Source organism: Nuphar pumila, chromosome 17 (assembly GCF_984573655.1).
Source record: "Nuphar pumila chromosome 17, dmNupPumi1.hap1.1, whole genome shotgun sequence".
Lineage (NCBI taxonomy): Eukaryota > Viridiplantae > Streptophyta > Magnoliopsida > Nymphaeales > Nymphaeaceae > Nuphar > Nuphar pumila.
In genome coordinates, this window is record NC_143265.1 from 4,120,309 (window position 1) to 4,134,411 (window position 14,103).

The window sequence follows — 14,103 nt, forward strand, 5'->3', positions numbered from 1 at the left end:
TTAGTGTCCACTTGATGACTGGAACTTATAATAGGAGGAAAACTCCTTATCCCCAAGCCTGAGACTAAGAGGGCAACCTTAGGGATGGCAGTAGACTGGGGCAGATGCGGGGGGCCAAGGTCTCCACCCTTGTTGTCTCAAAATTCTATCATCCATCTCTGCCTTCGTTTCTGCACGGGTTTTGAGTTTAACCTCTATCCCTACTTCCATCTTTGTTTCATGTCTTCCATCCCTAGTCCAAAAGGGGCGAGGCGAGGTGGGGCTTCATTTTTTTGGTCCACTGCCATTTATAAAGAAGGAGGTCGAACCATCGAAAGGTATTTTAATTATTTTTATTAACAGGGATCGAGGATGGGATAGGAAAACATATAAGTCCATCGACTGCACGGGTTTTTGATTTTAACCTCCATCCCCACCTCCATTCTTGTTTCATGTTCTCCATCTCCGGTCCAAATGATACGAGGTGAATCTGGGTCCCTTTCCCTCCTAGCCACTGCGATCCCTAGGCAACTTTGGGGCTTAATTTAACTTGGGATAAGACCTCAAGAGATCAGATTTTGGTCACGTCCAATCGGTCATATTGGGTTGCTAGTTGCATAGAAATGAGAGAAATGGACTTGGTGAAAATGCCTTGATAGCTTTTAAAAAGCAGCAAGGAGAGTTGAGAGGGTGTTGCTTGTGCACTCTCAGAACACGCACTGTAGCATGTTCGTGCTCAGTCGGGTATAAGAGGTGTTGTATACCGCCGTCTACACCCAAATGAGTACCACGCGGTGCTCAGTCGGGACCCCGGAACATGCACTGTAGCTATAGTGCATGTTCCAGGGTGCATATATAACCTGCCCTGAGGAGAGTTGGAGTTGCTCTAGGAAGTTGATTATTTCCAAAATCTCTTTCTTTCTTTTTTGTATCCAAAGAAACTGGTTGCTTGAAAGCCCGTTATATTTAATTGTTTATGATTGTTTTTTGTTGCGGTTTGTAATACTGTAAGGCTGCCAACCGGTAACGTATCAGCAGACTCACCAGAGTTCTCTCAAACCTGTCAAGGTTATACTCTCATGGAGGTCGCCCCTCTACCCAAGCCAATGCCTAGCATAAGCCTCGGGGTCAAAGATCCTAGCTTCGGAGTTTTAGGCTGCGATGTATGGCAGGCTGAGCCAGCACAATCAGGTCTTCGTGTCAGGTGCAGTTTCTATGGGTTATAAATTAAAAAAAAAAACACCACCCACATAATTTAGAGTACTCCACTCAAGTCCCACAAAATCATTAGCAAAATTTCATCAATAATCAGATTGCACACTTTTAGTATGCCGCGACACCTGAACGCCTTTTATCTTAGGGGTGCAGTCTGCCAGTTGTGGAGAGGCAGAGGCTGATACAAGGGGAGGCGAGGCGGACAGGGAACCAGATCAGGTCATGCTGTGAACATGAGCGTTTTTGCTCATGCCCACATCATGGCCATCCGATTTTTGCTAAAAAGTCAACAAAACAGTGCTATGCTACGTGGCATTCATCCAAAATGCAAACAGACGGCCACGATGTCGGCATGAGCAAAAACCCTCATGTTCAGCATGACCTGATCTGCTTCCGGCGGGCAGGGCCTAGCACCCCCAAGGATTAAAAAAAAATGAAATAAAGTTATATGGGCATGGACCCATATAATCAAGTTATGGGTCCAGCCCCCTTTAAAAAGAAAACCAAAAAAGATAATTTATATATATGGACTTTAGTAGAGGCGAGTCCCATCTCATTTCAACTTTGTTTCATAAGGCTAACCATTTTGATTCAAAACTCTAATTGTTGCTATTACAGTAGCATTCAACATCAGTGTCCTTAAGGTAATAGAATTCAGCAGTATTGTGAGAGGCGTACGCCTCAGTACCTGAAGCGTATGCCTCAGAGGCGAGGCGCACGCTCAAGGTACTGAGGCGTTGCTGTGATGCGCCCCTCATCAACCTCCGACCAGTTGTGACCACCGACCACCGGAGTTGCTGTGCTGCAGCTGCTGCTCAGTCTTCTCCGACCACCGGACGATCGGCATATCCCTCCCACCGTTTCAGCTGGGCGGGTGGTCCTTCTCTTACTGCCTCCCCTCCCACCGCTTCACTTCCATTCCAGTTGTGAGAGGCGTACGCCTCAGTACCTGAGGCGTACTCGTCAGAGGCGAAGCGCAGGCTCAACCCCTCACTTCGCCTCATCGCATTTAACAGCCTTGGAATTCAGTTCAATGACTACTATATATATATATATATATATATATATATATATATATATATATATATATATATATATATCATGCAAAATCTTACAAATAAATTATTTGGATATTTGCTGTCTAATGGCTCTAAAAGGTTAATATTGTGTTCAGTGACTCAAACTGATGGTATTTGCATTATGGTGGTCCTATGATTAGAAAAGTTCTTGTCAGTAGCATATTATTGGAAATAGTTTGGTATCACGTTTATTGACTTCAGTTAATTAGTGAATGGTTTATCATACACATTATTTATGGTTCTTTACGTAGAGATTACTGAATAGAAAACTATAGTCCAAAAATATTTCAAAAGTCTACATTTGATATTGAAATTCTACATCGAGCACCCTAAGAATTGTTGAGAATCTAGTTGGTAAATTAATAAAAGAAAATTAACATTAAACTTAAAATTAAGACATATATATACCCAACATTAAACTAGTTGTATTTAATATTAGATGAATTTAACTTCATTAAAATGGTTAAAATGCCCTTAAAATAATGATATTTTTTAAAACTGCATAGTAATGCTGAGCTTTATAGGTCGTTTTAGAGGTGGGCACTGGGCCAGGCCTAAGCCAGTATATTTGGCCTTGGCTCCTCCCGAACTGGACTGGCCAGTTATTATATATATTATATAACATAATATATTATAATACATTATATAAATAATATTTGTTATATTTTATATATAATATAATATATATTATATATTATATAATAGTCTCGGCCCATGGGCCTAACGAGGCTGTGGGGTCAGGGTTTTCCTAACAAGCCTGCCCGACATTGATGGGCCAGGCCATTAGCTGGTCGGGCCGGCCCGGTGCCCACCCCTAGATCTTTTGAACTTGGAAGGAAATAAAATAAGTCAAAACACTTTTTTTAAAAAACGTAACTTTATTATGAATCTATCAAGTTACCATATTAACCTGAAAAGTAATTATGTATTTTTCAAAAGTGTAATGTTTTTAAGGCTATATATTTGTCATCTTAATCTAATGTTAAACCTGACTAGATTAATATATATCCTATATAAATTTTCTAATTTTTACCCCTGGATGGTAGGTGATCACACTGCATTAAAAATGTGCAATGTTATTGCACCTGATCTGCCTTCTCATGCAACATACTCAGTCTCTAGTCAGATTACTTGGCCATAGTGACAAACATTTTTATCGGCAATTTCTCATTTTTCAAAAACTCGTGAGAAATTGAAAAACTTCCATAAATCTTGCACTTTTTTTTGGCAAAATCTTGGCAATAAAAAATTATTTTTTATAAGAAAATATTAATAAAAAGTATTTAAAAGTAAAAAATACATGGATTTTTTGCTATAAATAGCCATTTAAAACGTAAATATCATGTTTAAATTGTGGTATTTATGTTTTTTTCATAAATCTTGTGATATTTTGAAAATCTCTCAAGAAATTGCTGTTTTAAACTTTCAGGCAATTTCTCCTGATATTATCACGCGATTTTAGTAGCGATATTTGTCACACTGCTAGTGGCCCATAAATCCCTCATGTAATAACTAGGTCCTCTCAAAGAAGAAAAGAATTCCCATGTCCTAAAATTCATTTATCTTGGTTTTGTGTCAAATCATTAAAACCAGCTCCTGCCGAACATCTCATCTCATAACTATCTATCTTTATTTCTAGCACCATTTGTTGCTTCTTGATGACTGATGACAATAACAGCGAGCATAAGACATACGAAGGTGGGCTACTCAGGGTGATCGTTGGCCCCACCCGGGGTGGATTCATTATGTTATCAGTATCGATGCGTAATCAGCCTGTATCGGCAGAAAATCGATACATATGTTTTACCCTGAATCGGCTATTTTTAAATAAATGCAAAAAAAAACTAAAAAATAATTATTATTATTTTTTATATTTTTATGATTTTAACACGTGTCATGTTATAATTGATACATAATATTTTTATTATTATTTTCTGACTGATATAAAATGATTCACTTGAGCATCGGTATTGGCCGATACAGCTGAATCGGTGGCCCAATTATGATTCAGGGCCTATACTGATACTGGCATCAGGACATGATGGGCTGCCCCTATGACATCATCAGTGTTCCAAAGTGGCCCAAAGCCTAGAGCAGGCAGGACCTGACCAGCTGGGCCAGTCCTGGTCAAGGTTTTCCCTTACCTCAAAGGCCCACGCTGCCCAGCCAAATCTAGACCGGGCCCCAGTGTCAACACAAACGTCTATGTCGTGTGGGTCAAGTGGGCAAAGTGTTCGTAATACCATATGATAATGCCAAAATTAAACGAGCCAATGGTAGGCACCCGTGGAGATCGGGCCGAGTATTTTTACAAAGCACTCAGGCCACACAAAATTACTAATGCGTGTCACAAAACACAGATGATCACTTTGCCTTACGCACTCCATGCCACAACTCGACCCTATTAAAACGAGGAATCTCAAATCAAAGTCAGGGATGGCAGTCGACCGGGTGGGGGCAGGGGACAAGCTTTCCACCCATGCCCCATCTCAAAATCCTAACCTCCATCCCCGCACGAGTTTTAATTTTAACATCCATCCCCGGTTCAAACAGGGCGAGGCAGGGCAGGGCCCATTTTCCCTCGATCTACTGCCATCTCTAAAGAAGGATGGGGGATGGTGCAGGGCAGGGCAGGGCAAGGCAAGGCGGAGATTGATGATGGGGACGGGACTAGGGATGGCAGTGGACCGGGGGAAAGCGGGGGCCCGCCCCGCCTCACCCCGTTTGGACTCGGGATGAAGGGTATAAAATGGGGATGGAGGCGGGGACGAAGGTTAAAATCCATCCCCGTCCGGGGTGGAGGCAGGGATGGACGTGCACTTTTTCCCACCCCTCCCTGCCTTATCCCCGTTTGAACCGGGGATGGAGGACATGAAACGGGGATGAAGGCAGGGGTGGAGGATAAAATCCATCCCCGGCGGGGCTGGAGGATAAAATCTTGAGGCGGGGTGGGGGTGGAGACCTTGTCCCCCGCCCCACTGCCATCCCTAGACGGAACGGGATGGGGCGGGGCAATCCCTGCATGGGTTTTGATTTTAAGCTTCATCCCTGCCGTTTCATGTCCTCCATCCCCGATCCAAACAAGGCGAGGCAGGGTGGGGGTGGGCCCCATTTCCCCCCTGCCATCCCTAATCAAAGATCCGAAATCCCCAATATACGATCCCTTCCCCCATCCTCAAATCACATGATCTGCCCTTTATCCCTTTTCTTAATTATCACCAAAAGAAAGGGATAAATTGCTAAGAGGTCCTCTGATCCGTTATCAGCTTCTCGGATCTCAAATGGAAGGATCTCGTTGAATTTGAGACCTACGACCACCAATAAATGCACAAACAACCACCGGTGAATTCTCTCAACAAAAGACGATACGTATTCACAAGGAAATCTTTAGTCACTCAAAAAAAAAAATTAAGCAAAAGGCAACTCAACACAATCTAAAAAAAAATTAAGGCTAAATAGGAGGGAGGATCTGGTGCAATGTGATGGCACACTTTTGGTGTGTGCACCTTATCACTGTGCATCTTTGGGATACACAGCCTGTCAGCTGTGGGGCCAGCAGCAGATGGTGGGTGTTGAGATGAAGGGCAGCAGCACACTTAAAGCGTGCAATCACATTGCACCTGATCTCAATTTGCGACTGCCTCACTGGTCACAGACGAGGGAAGAGACGGCGAGGGGGTAGGGGTGGGTGTTGGCGTACTGGAAGGAGAGGCTGGTGCCGGGCGGTATGGTTTTGCCGTCGTTGACGAGGCAATCGTTGTATCGGAGGCGGCGGAAGACAGTGGGGTTGATGGTGCGGCCGGAGCTGAACCACCCGCAGTTGACGTGGATGCTGGAGATGGAGCACCCCGTGACGCAGACGTTGATGATCTGGACAGTGTACGTCGGGATCCCGCTGGGCAGCGGCGCCGTGGGACCCTGGTGCACTGCGATGTCCTCCCTTGAGCACGACTCCCCGATCCGATTAGGCTTCCCCGCGAGCCCACCGCCAGATGCTGCTATCCCATCAATGACACGTGTCAGAGAGCAAAGAGAGTGAGATGCTTGTTCTACAAGCGCTTCTGCTTAGAACAGTACGTCAGCAACTACCATTTTATCTTCTCTCACTTACCATTTGTCCAAAGGGACATATGAGTACCAAGTTTTATGAAATTCCAGTTACAGCCTTAGTTTTGTTTTGAGAATAGACAAAAATAAAAACCTGTTCTTTCTAGCCAACCTTGTCTTAGTTAACATGAGTTAAATATATTAAAATATCCTGTATTTTGTCTTCAGCTAATACTTGCATTAAATATAATTCAAAGGAAAAAAACCCATCACCACCCACACAGTGGCTGCCCTCCGATTGGTAAAACTTTTGAAGTAGGGATGGCAGTGGGGCGGGGCGGGGGACAAGGTCTCCACCCCCGCCCTGCCTCCTCAGCGGGGATGGATTTTATCCTCCACCCCCGCCTTCATCCCCGTTTCATGTCCTCCATCCCCGGTTCAAAGGGGGATGAGGCGGGGCGGGGATATTGCGGGGAAAAGTGGTCGGGGCGGGGATGGGGCGGGGAAAAGTACACGTCCATCCCCGCCTCCACCCCCAGACGGGGATGGATTTTAACCTTCGTCCTCGCCTCCATCCCCGTTTCATACCCTTCATCCCCGGTCCAAATGGGGCGAGGCAGGGCAGGGCCCGGCTTTCCCCCGGTCCACTGCCATCCCTATTTTGAAGTTCCCACTACCTATTGAGGAGTACACCCAGTTTCCATCTTTCCTCAAGGGATGCCACCCGTGCAATGTGGTCACTATTGGTATCGGCCCTGCATCATTTGGCGAAGGATTTAGGTTAGTATCTTATTGTATCGATTTTCTGTCCATACGATACATATCATCAATACAGGTGGATATATACTGACACCATTGCACCTGTGGATTTCAAACTTGTGATGCTCTGTCAACTTGGTGGCATTCACAAGTCACCCCTATCACGGAGCCCTTGTGGGCATTATCCTACTTTTTTTTTTTTTGTTATTGGTAGGTTTGTAACATTTTAATGTGAATGGATGTAAATTAATAACATGTAAGAAGAGGCAATCATGTACCAATGAATTAAAGTAAATTAAATACAAATTTTAGAACGACAATTTGTGTGTGAGTGTACGTGTGAACTTAGGGATTGTTTGATGGCTCGTCAAAGATCAGACAGAATGAACGAACATATCAGATTGTACTAAGGCCAAAGTTTGTTTCGATTGTACAATAAGTTGTGCTCTTTGTGTTCAAACGTTGTGTGCAGACAACATGGACACACAAATGTATGACTCGATCCTTTCAACCATGAGTGTTTTAACAAACACATTATGAATTTTAGCCCCAAATATGGATCTCATATTAGACTTAAAAATTAAAAAATATTTAAAAATTATGTAATTTGAGAAAAAATAAAAATTGATATTTTTTTATATATAAATGATTTAATCAATATTATATTACATTTAATTATGAAAGTTTATCGTAAAAATATTAAACCCTAAAATCAAACTAACTATAAAAATCAAATTATCAAACCCTATTAAATCATAAAACCTTATAAATCATAAATAAACCAAAAAAAACTTCAACTATAAAAAAATAAGCCATAAAATTAAATAAAAAACCTTAATTCAAACCTCAATCAAATACAAGAAAAGTTCTAATTAAATTAACTATAAAAAGCCTTAATTTAAAAAAAACCAATTCAAAGCCTTAATAATAATAAAAACTCTAATCAAATCAAAGAAAACCCTAAACAAAATAACTATAAAAATCCCTAATTTAAAATTTTTGATTCAAATTCTTAATAAAAAATCCTAATTAAACTAACTATAAAAAACCTTAATTTAAAAATTTTGATTCAGATTCCTAATCAATAAAAATTAAAATAAAAAATATTAATCAATGCAAATCAAAGAAAAAAACTCTAATCAATGGAAATCAAAGAAAACCTCTAATTAATAAAAAACACCTAAAATTGCCATAATAATAATCAGATGAACAAAGAATGAAAAAGAAGAAAAAATGAAAAAGTAGAACAACAACAACAACAAAAAAGAAGGAAGAGAGGGAAACGAAGAACGGGCCTTCGCCATCGCCTCACCATCAGTGCCGCCTTAACCCTGCCAAAGAAAGAGAGAGAGAGAGAGTTGGAGGACCCCTCTCCCCCAATTTGTTTAAGTGTCCCACGCGTTCCCATTCTCACCGTAACAGAGGAGGTCGTATAAAAATTACAGTTAAAAAAACGCGACGCGCCATAAAACAAACCCTTCAAGGTCCTTATTTGACCATTCTCAGAAACAGTTAACACCATACACGATTTTTCACAAAAGATGGTTCTGACATGGAATTTCACGTAAAGGGTGGACCACCCTGTGAAAATAACGGTAATAAAAAAATGCCAAAGTAACGACCGTTACTTTGAGAAGCTCTTGCCTGCTGCTCACTGTATCACGAGAGAGAGAGAGAGAGAGAGAGAGCAAATAAGTGTAAAGTGATTACCTAACTGAGACAGAAACCAGAAGACAGAAAGTGGAAAAAGACAAAAAGAGTGGGGGAGCTTGTGTCTCCAAAGTTGGGGATTAAAAAAAGCGATACACCCACCGCAAAAAAAAAAAAAGAATAAAACCGATATTATTTCTTGACTTTTCTATCGTGAAAAGAAAGAATAACTGAGATCGTGGCTGACCTTTCCGTATGCTTAGGGGTTTATAGGTTTCTTTTTTGTTTTTTTAGGGGTTTAGGGCGGTTAGGATTCATGCACATACCTGCATGCAGCAAAAGCAACAGTACAACCCACGCGATTGCCGCCATGAGAATCCGCATTTCTCCTTCTTCAATTCGTCGTCTTGCTCTCTCTCTCAACTGCGATGAAATGGCGACCAGTAGGAGCTCTGAATTGCCAAGTTTTGCTTATCCAACGCTTGGTTTTACACCAGAAAACCGGAATTCTTCAGCAATCGCTGTCTGCAATCTCTCGCTCTTGCCACTCCAACCGGTTTTGCAGATCGGAGAGAAAAAAAAACGCACACTACCGTAAAATCCGTCCGTCGGATGATGAACTTCGCGCCGGAAATCCACCGCGAAACGAACGCCGATCGTCTAGGGTTTCGAAAACGGAAATCTTCGTCGTCTTGATGTACGTATAATGGAATCACGCTTTGATTTCTGTGGATCTCTGAAAGTCTTCGGGAAATCGCGATCGTCGAAGCCTCCGTCTCTCTTCCTCTCTGAGAGGGTATCGTGTGGAGGACGATTGGACGAAGGAATCCTTTTCTACTCTGTGAGGAATTCAAGTGAGAGTAGTGGAAAAAGATGAAAGAGGGCGGCGAAAAAGAAAAACAAAGCGGAGAAAGTGATTGAAACATTTGTCCTGCGATGAGGAGACAGACCGAACGTCCTGTGGGGGCTATCCCTTAATGGCGAAAGGGCGAGCGCGTAAAGGAAATCAAAGGGGTGGGTGAGCGAGATTAGGTGCCGAAAAAGGAGGAGATAAAGGAGCACACAGGGAGACAGAAAGGGAGTTTCTCTCTCTTTCTTTAATCCATGCAAAGACTCGCCGACCATGAAGAAAGAATGCATCTCACAAACTCTGTAACAAATAACGCGAGATTTATAAAAAATCTCACGAGAAATTGCCTGAAAGTTTAAAACGGTAATTTCTCGCGAGAATTTTAAACTGTGACAAATATCACGATATTTACTGTTTTAGCAGATATTTTATCGCAAGATTTTTATTTTTAAATGTGTTTTATTTATATTTTTCTTATAAAAAATGATTTTTATATTTTTAATTTATTTTTTATTGCTAAGATTTTGCCGAAAAATGCAAGATTTATGAAAATTTTCAAAATCTTCGGAATTTTTCACTTCCGAGATTTTTGCCTTTTTTAACTTTTGTCACTATCCTCACAAGTAGGGGTGGCAATCGGGTTGGCGGGTCAGCATACCTTAACATGAACCCGACCCGTTTATTAAACGGGTCGGCTGTGGCAAACACGAACCCGACCCATTTATTAAACGAGTAACCCGACAAGACATGGTTAACCTGTTTAATAAACGGATCGGATTGGGTAAACAGGTTGGCGGGTTAGCGGGTCGGTTCGTGTTAGCGGACGGGTTGGCGGGCGGGTCAGGTATATGGGTTGGCGGGCGGGTTGGCGGGTCAGGTTCGGGTAAACGGGTTGACCCACCTGCCTAACCCGTTTATTAAACGGGTCAGCCGGGTTGGCGGGTTGGCATACCCCTAACACGAACCTGACCCGTTTAATAAATGGGTTAGGCGGGTCAACCCATTTATGACACGAACCCATTTAAGCCAAACCCGAACCCGTCTAAGAAGCGGGTTGGTGGGTCGTGTCAAATTTTGCCACCCTTACTCACAAGGTGCGCCTCTCTCTCTCTCTAAAATAAGTGTATTAGGATCTATAATTGACTAAATAAAAGTGTAAGGTAAGGATGATTTTGAAAAAGATCCTTTTTCTTCGTAGGAAGTCCTATCGTTTACATTATATATTACCAAAACTGCACTACTTGAGTGGATATCCATCGGCTTAAGCTTGGCCTGACACCAGACCCGACGGGGGTAGCGTAGTTGGAATTGGCCTTGGCTGTTTCACAGGCAACCAGGGTTCAATTCCCATGGGCGTTATTCCCCTTGTTTACAAGTCGAAGCCGGTGGCTCCCTGGGGTCAAATATTGCGCCCCGGTGGGGTAGTTTACCTGTTCCTATATGGAAAAAAAAATGGCCTGACACCCGATCCAAAGTTGAAAAGTTTTGGATTCAAATGTGAATGTATATAGGGGTGTCAACCGATGGGACCCTGCTAAAATGGCTGGGGTCCAAACCTGGATCCGACTAAGTGATGCAGATATCATATCTTGATTTAGGTTCGGCCAGATTTTTCATAAGAGAAACCATACTCGCACCCAATAATAATTACATAAAACCAAACCCGATAAAATAATATTTTTTATGTTTTTTACATTGCAGATCTTAATCAAAACTTAGGTCGAACCATAGTGACAAAAGTTAAAAATGAAAAAATATCGGCAATCAAAAACTCAGGAGATTTTCAATTTTTTCATAAATCTCATATTTTTTTCAGCAAAATCTCTGCAATAAAAAATAAATTAAAAATATAAAAAATATTTTTTATAAGAAAATATAATTAAAATACATTTAAAAATAAAAAACTAGAGGCTTTTCACAATAAATCTGTTAAAAATGTAAATCTTGCAATATTTGTCACGCTTTGAAAATCTTGCAAGAAATTGCTATTTTCAACTTTCAAGCAATTTCTCGCAATATTAACACAAAATTTTTACAAATCACATGCTATTTGTCAGAGGATCGAACCCAGGTTTGGTATACAAATTTCATAAACCATACACCCCTTTTAACAATCCGATCTTATGGGTCCGACTCAAATAGTTAATCAGAGCCCCTACTTTATAACCAAACCCTGACGCTATAGAATCTGGTAAGGGGTGGGATCAGATCAGATCAGATCCAATCCATTGACACCCCTACTCGTATGAGAGACAGGATTCAGTTATGGTATGAGCTCGGATATGATAAAGTTGATTTGTGTGACTAATACATGGATCCGAGCACTATGGGTCGTATAAGCCCGTATTTTATTGGATTAGTAGCGTAAATGGGTTAAGCTCAGGGCTTGATTGCGAGAAGAATCCCCACGTTGAGTCCACTGAGCTCTCTCTCTCTCTCTCTCTCTCTCTCTCTCTCTCTCTCTCTCTCTCTCTCTCTCTCTCTCTCTCTCTCTCTCTCAAATACCTTAAATTTTTTTGGAAGGCAAGCTGGGGTTAGGCAGACCCCCACCAGTTACTATTCATCATACCACTGGGGTTTGAACCTGCAACGTTCCGCCACAAGGAGACGTGCACTGACAGCTCCTACCAACCATGCAGAGCCCCCGTTGGGTCTCAAATACCTTAATGTGTTAGGTACAAGTTGTAACAACTCAAGCTGACCACACCCAAGTGACAACACTATTGATGTTACTAAGTTCAAAAAAAAAAAATTATAAGAGCACCACACATTTCACTGCTCAGTACAAAAGCTCTATTGACAAGGCCTGTATGAACATTCGAGCACGTTAGGCTCGTACAACTGAACCCAAAAACTTGGTTAAAAATTTAAACTCAGGCAGATGTTTGCTCTGTTTTCTCCAGGTACCCGCCTCAGAATTCTTCTCGTCAGTGGCTGGCTCGGAATACCATATTCAGTGGCATCCGGGCTCCTGGTGACCACTGACAGAGCTACATTCGTGCTAACCCTCGAGTTTCACCTCATTTTTCTGTTGTTTCCATTGCAAATCTTGAATGGTAGCATAAGCAACCTGAAGCAGAATAGAAGTGCATCACAATCCTAGAGAACAAAACCACATCTAGGGACAATAGCCATACGTCCACGACCTCATGAAATGATGGATATTGATAAAATTGAATAACAAGCCTAAGATGAAACTAGCAAAAGCATATTGTGAAACTAAAGCAATCACTCTTGGCTTAGGAGAGAATCAAATTGCAATCTGCCTCTTTTTTTTATAAGGCAAAGCAATCTGCCTCTTTATTTTTTATTTTTTTTTGAGAAAGGCAAAGCAATCTGCCTCCTCTTACCTTCAACTTTTCTCTTAGAGTTTCCTCCTCCTTGTTAAACCGATTTCTTTCCTCGGCGAATAGGTCAATCAAGGATTCCTGTTCTTTGATTGCCTCCTGCAACTTCTGCTTATACTCCTCAACCTGTAAGTCACCGTATAAACAAATGTGAGCATGCTATGCCACTGGCCTCTCTCTTTCAAGAAATAAGGAAGAAGACCACAGAGGAAGTCCTAAATAAGGTCAGAAGTGTCATTATGGGAAAAAAGTAGTTCATCACTATGTGCAATGCAACAATTAATGGCATGGAAAAAACGCTAAATTTGTGATAATTATGAAAAAAAAGGGAGTCGTTGATAGTTCATAATAACCCCACCCACGAACAAGCATCATATTCTGCTTTTTTTTCTTGGGTGCACAACTTTAGTGCTTCCCATATATATGCATCATCTGTTGAGCAATTTTCAGATGCCATTACTTATATCATCATTGACTGCCATATTTGTTATAAAATGTCAAAAAATGCAAAATACGTGTGCATGTATGATTTAAAATACAACAGCGGATGAAGAAAACTATCTGTACTGCAAGGAACATCTTCCACCTATGAAGAAGTTATTCATCTGAGATAAATGTCAACTACATTATAAAAAGCCTTGGTTGACTCGACAAGAAAATCTGAACATATCATGATATCTCTGAAGAGTGAATGTCATCAGAGAAGAATCTCACATGAGCTTCCGATGACATCCTCCTGTCTCTTTCACATTGCAGTTCCTGGAAATCTTGCAAAAGTTTATCCTCTAATGCCTTCAACCTAAAATGAATGAACCAAAAAAATAAATAAACAAGAAGTTCACGAGTCATCATACTAGTGCAATAAGTAATGAAACAGTTCAATTAAGTACAACCTTTCTTTTAAGGTGTGATTTTCATCTTCCAAATGCTTTAGACTGTCAGGGTCTAACTTTCTAAGGACAGATGCATTAGATTTATTAAGAAAAAGAGTTGGTTCACTTCCATCGCCAGCATTGTTATTTTGAAGATTAGCAGCAAAATGCTGCTGTTTTGGTGCCTGTGTATGAAATTAACAAAACATGCAAAAGCAGTCAGTATGCACATCTTAAATTGCAACACAATTTAATTATTTAAAAGAAAATAATACAACTACAAAGGCTGTAAACTGTATGACTTA

The 14,103-nt window shown here is 41.2% G+C and overlaps 1 protein-coding gene and 1 pseudogene across 1 annotated transcript in view; both read right to left on the bottom strand.

Moving 5' to 3' along the window:
- Nucleotides 1–5,915: 5,915 nt before the first annotated feature.
- Nucleotides 5,916–9,113, bottom strand: LOC149811394 (TPD1 protein homolog 1 pseudogene; annotated as a pseudogene).
- A 3,178-nt stretch (nt 9,114–12,291) lies between these two features.
- Nucleotides 12,292–14,103, bottom strand: part of LOC149811395 (protein MICRORCHIDIA 4-like) — a 39,262-nt gene continuing 37,450 nt past the window's right edge. The window contains exons 17-20 of the mRNA XM_089992540.1: nt 13,820–13,983; nt 13,641–13,725; nt 12,930–13,052; nt 12,292–12,649 (exon numbers count right to left, since the gene is read on the bottom strand). Of these exons, the coding sequence (XP_089848666.1) occupies nt 12,581–12,649; nt 12,930–13,052; nt 13,641–13,725; nt 13,820–13,983 (441 nt within the window). The 3' untranslated portion in view covers nt 12,292–12,580. The remainder of the gene's footprint in view (nt 12,650–12,929; nt 13,053–13,640; nt 13,726–13,819; nt 13,984–14,103) is intronic.